The following is a 3,475-nucleotide window of genomic DNA, read 5'->3' as shown; positions in this document are numbered from 1 at the left end:
CAGCTGCACTAGTGTAAGTATTTCCATAGAGTAACTCAACACACCTCTTTGTTCAGTAACACAAGGGATACGGGTTTTAAAACGCACATCTCTATCTTGCATCCATACCTTTCTTTAATATATATATTTATATATAGCTCTAAACCAAATCTCTACTATTTTACAATTAAATTAAAACACATCCACAATTGGTCTAACTAACGATTTTGGTCTCAATACTTTACACATTAGCCGTTCCATAAAAATATACAATTCAATGACATGGTTGTATCAGTACCACGAGCCTTCTGAAAGAGGCCTGTGACACACGATCGACCACGCAATTCAGTGCTCAACGTCATCTCATACTGCATCTGCAAACTAGCAGTATCTTTAAACCCCAAACGCCTCTCTGCAGGCTTTCCGGGCTCACCAACGCGCAGGAAGCAGTCACATTCCTCACTTGCCTGTAGCAGTCACAGTTTTTCTTTTCCAGCAGATCGACTGACAAAGCCCAACCCCCCTGCTGTCATTTTTAGATCACTAACCTTGTCCTTTCTTGCACGTGCTGAACGATTTCACAAGGGATCGTACTGCCCCATGCCAAAGACCAGGGACTAGCCACACAGTCAGAACTGCACTGGTCAGGCGAAGCTTCTACGAATCAAGTCACTAACAGTCGATTAGGGTGCACCATAGCTGCCGTACACCTGAATGGACACCCAGGAGACAATCGAGTTAATTCTAACTATATACCAAAAGGTGAAGCTTAAAAAAAAAACCAAACCAAACTAACCCCCCAAACCATATCGACACAAGTACAGCCTCCAACCTGGTAGATCCCAAGCCGCAGACCTCTGTCCAGAGTTTCTTCAGATCGGCACATAAAAACCGTGCCAGCATCAACCACCCTTGAGATAAGACATTAACTGCTTATAGCGGGGGATTTCCTCACTACCATCACAGCCCCATTCTGCGTCAAGTTTCAGAGCCACAGTGGCTGGGTCCTTCTGTAGCACAAACAGGAATCCTCCAAGTCAAAGTCAGTCAGGAATAAAACCCCAGACATGTTCACATGTCACGGTAACCGGGCATGTAAGTCTCAGAACGTTTTACTCTATAAATGCAATAATCAATAATTTAGGACTAACTATCCCAAACCCAGTACAGTCAGTCTGTAGATGGGATACAACAGAACACACTACAAACACAAGAGAGGTATGACAATTAAGACGAATATGCCTTTTGAACAGCAGAAGGCCAGGGAAACGCCTGGAAGTCTTCTGTGCTGCATTAATGTATCTTCTGGGTTTGAATATAAAAATACACCTAGAGAGTCGCTCCAGAACTGCGTATGCAGTTACAGTTTTCCCCTTAACTGCTTTAAAATTAGTACAAAATAAGTTATAGGAATGATTGTTGCAGATTTGTAAGTGTTGGCTATTACAAAATCATTCTGTGAGAACAGCAGCTGTCAGTTACTGACAGGAGAGGTAACACCAGTTCCAGAGTAATGAATTACAACTGAGCAGAAGTGTAAAAATAACGTGCTCACCAAAACATTACAAAATCTGGTATCATTATCAGCTACACAGTAGATCGTGATTAGGTTTTGTAATTGACACACAACATATTCTTAAGAAAAGTGCCAAAATACTGCTACATAAGAATCTCTTTTTTCAAAATCATTCAGCAAAAAAACCCTGCAGATTCTATGTTAAGTAATGCCAAAAGAAAACAGGAAAGAAGGGATGCCAGCTGTACAAGCACATCTTAATAAATGCCTTTGAAAAATCTGTAGATTCGTTTTCATGCTTAAAGGTCTGACATCAAAGAGACTTATTTAAAAAATCAATAGAAATATCATCGTATATGCTTTTTCAGGGCATCTTAGGCCATTTTAAAAGCACACATTCCTCTCAAAATGGGAAACACACGGAGACTGAAAACATTCAAAAAATGGCTGAACTGCTGAGGGTGGCTGCGATCAGCAGCACAAAGCCCTGCTGGATGCCAGTCACTACTGGTGCACCCCAAGGGTCTGTACTGGGTCCACAGTTCAACGGGTGATGGCACTGAGCACTCTCTCAGCGAGACATTCGAAGGGACCTCAGAGGCTGGATAAACGGGCCAAGAAGAATCTCATGAAGTTAGCCAAGGGAAGTGCAACATCCTACACCTGGGGAGGAATAACCCCATGCACCAGTACAGGCTGGGGGGGTGACCAGTCGCACAGCAGCTGCACAGAGAATGGTACCAGCTGCCCATGAGCCACTGTGTGCCCCTGTGGCAAAGGAGCGCAGCAGTCTCCAGGTCTGCATTAGGAAAAACATTGCCAGCAAGTTGAGGGAGGTGATTCTCCCCCTCTGCTCAGCCCTGGAGAGACCCAGCTCAGCAGCTGGGTCCAGTTTGGGGCTCCCCAGTTGAATACAGACATGGGCAGACAAGAGCAAGTCCAGCAAAGGGCCACAAAGGTGATCAAGTGATTGGAGCATCTGACAGACAAGGAGAAGCTGAGAGAACTGGGATTGTCAAGCCTGGAGAAGGCTCAGGGGTGATCTTACCAACATGTGCGAATGTCTGAGAGGGAAGAGTAAAAACAGAGCCAGATTCTTCTCAGTAGCATCCAGTGACTGGACAAGAGGCAATGGGCACAAATGGAATACAGGAAGCTCCATTCAAACATGAGAATGGACCTCGACAGCGCGAGGGAGATCGGAACACTAGAACAGGCTGCCCAGAGATCTTCTGGAGTCTCCATCCTTGGAGATGCTTAAAAATCCAGCTTGTCACAGTCCTGAGCAAGTCGCTCTAGCAAACCCTCCTCTGAGCAGGGGGGTTGGACTAGATGATGTCCGGAGTCCCTCCGACCTTGATCATTCTGGGATTCTAAGAAAAGGACAGGGTCTGTTGTAGCCCAGGCATTGGATCAACTGACTCACTGGATCAAACCGTACAATGCAAATGGAATATATTTTCTGTTTAAGTTACTGCATACAATGTTAATTTTGCTGCCTGCGCTTTGCCGATCTCATTTTTTCAAATCTGGACTCCATTTCTTCCAGGACCTTCGGCGTGTATCGCACAACTAATTTAACCTTCCCTTGAGCAGCCTTCAGCAGTTCTACTGCTTTTTCGTGGTGTTCACCTTCAACGCTCTGCAAAGCATAAACCGTTAGGTACAGGATTAGTAAAGACATGCACTGAAAACTGATTTTTCTTGTTTTTTGTACAACTTCTACATAATCAAATGTTGAAGTATTCTCGTTTGAAGACTGGGCAAGGACAACGTCACCCAAGCCCAAGATTTACTCTTCAGCAAATCAGTGAGAGAACATGATAAATATACTAATTCACGTGAACAAAAGAGTAGTGCAAAACTTTTGGTTAGGTTTACGCTGAACAATTAAATTCTGTAGTTAACACACAGTAAGTGAAATCAGGATACATGAGGCAATTCTGAAATTACTTAAAAAGATCTTAAAAATCAACAACT

General features: G+C 43.8%; 1 protein-coding gene across 1 annotated transcript in view; it reads right to left on the bottom strand.

Annotated features, from left to right (window-relative positions):
- Nucleotides 1-2,813: 2,813 nt before the first annotated feature.
- Nucleotides 2,814-3,475, bottom strand: part of LOC104492276 (protein lin-7 homolog C) — a gene marked incomplete at its 5' end in the record, with an annotated part of 4,722 nt that continues 4,060 nt past the window's right edge. The window contains one exon of the mRNA XM_010134806.1: nucleotides 2,814-3,137. Within this exon, the coding sequence (XP_010133108.1) occupies nucleotides 2,982-3,137 (156 nt within the window). The remainder of the gene's footprint in view (nucleotides 3,138-3,475) is intronic.

This window comes from Buceros rhinoceros, unplaced genomic scaffold (genome assembly GCF_000710305.1).
Source record: "Buceros rhinoceros silvestris isolate BGI_N320 unplaced genomic scaffold, ASM71030v1 scaffold36604, whole genome shotgun sequence".
NCBI classification, from domain to species: Eukaryota; Metazoa; Chordata; class Aves; order Bucerotiformes; family Bucerotidae; genus Buceros; species Buceros rhinoceros.
The sequence above is the reverse complement of the archived record's forward strand: the minus strand, read 5'-3'. Positions and strand labels throughout refer to the sequence as shown.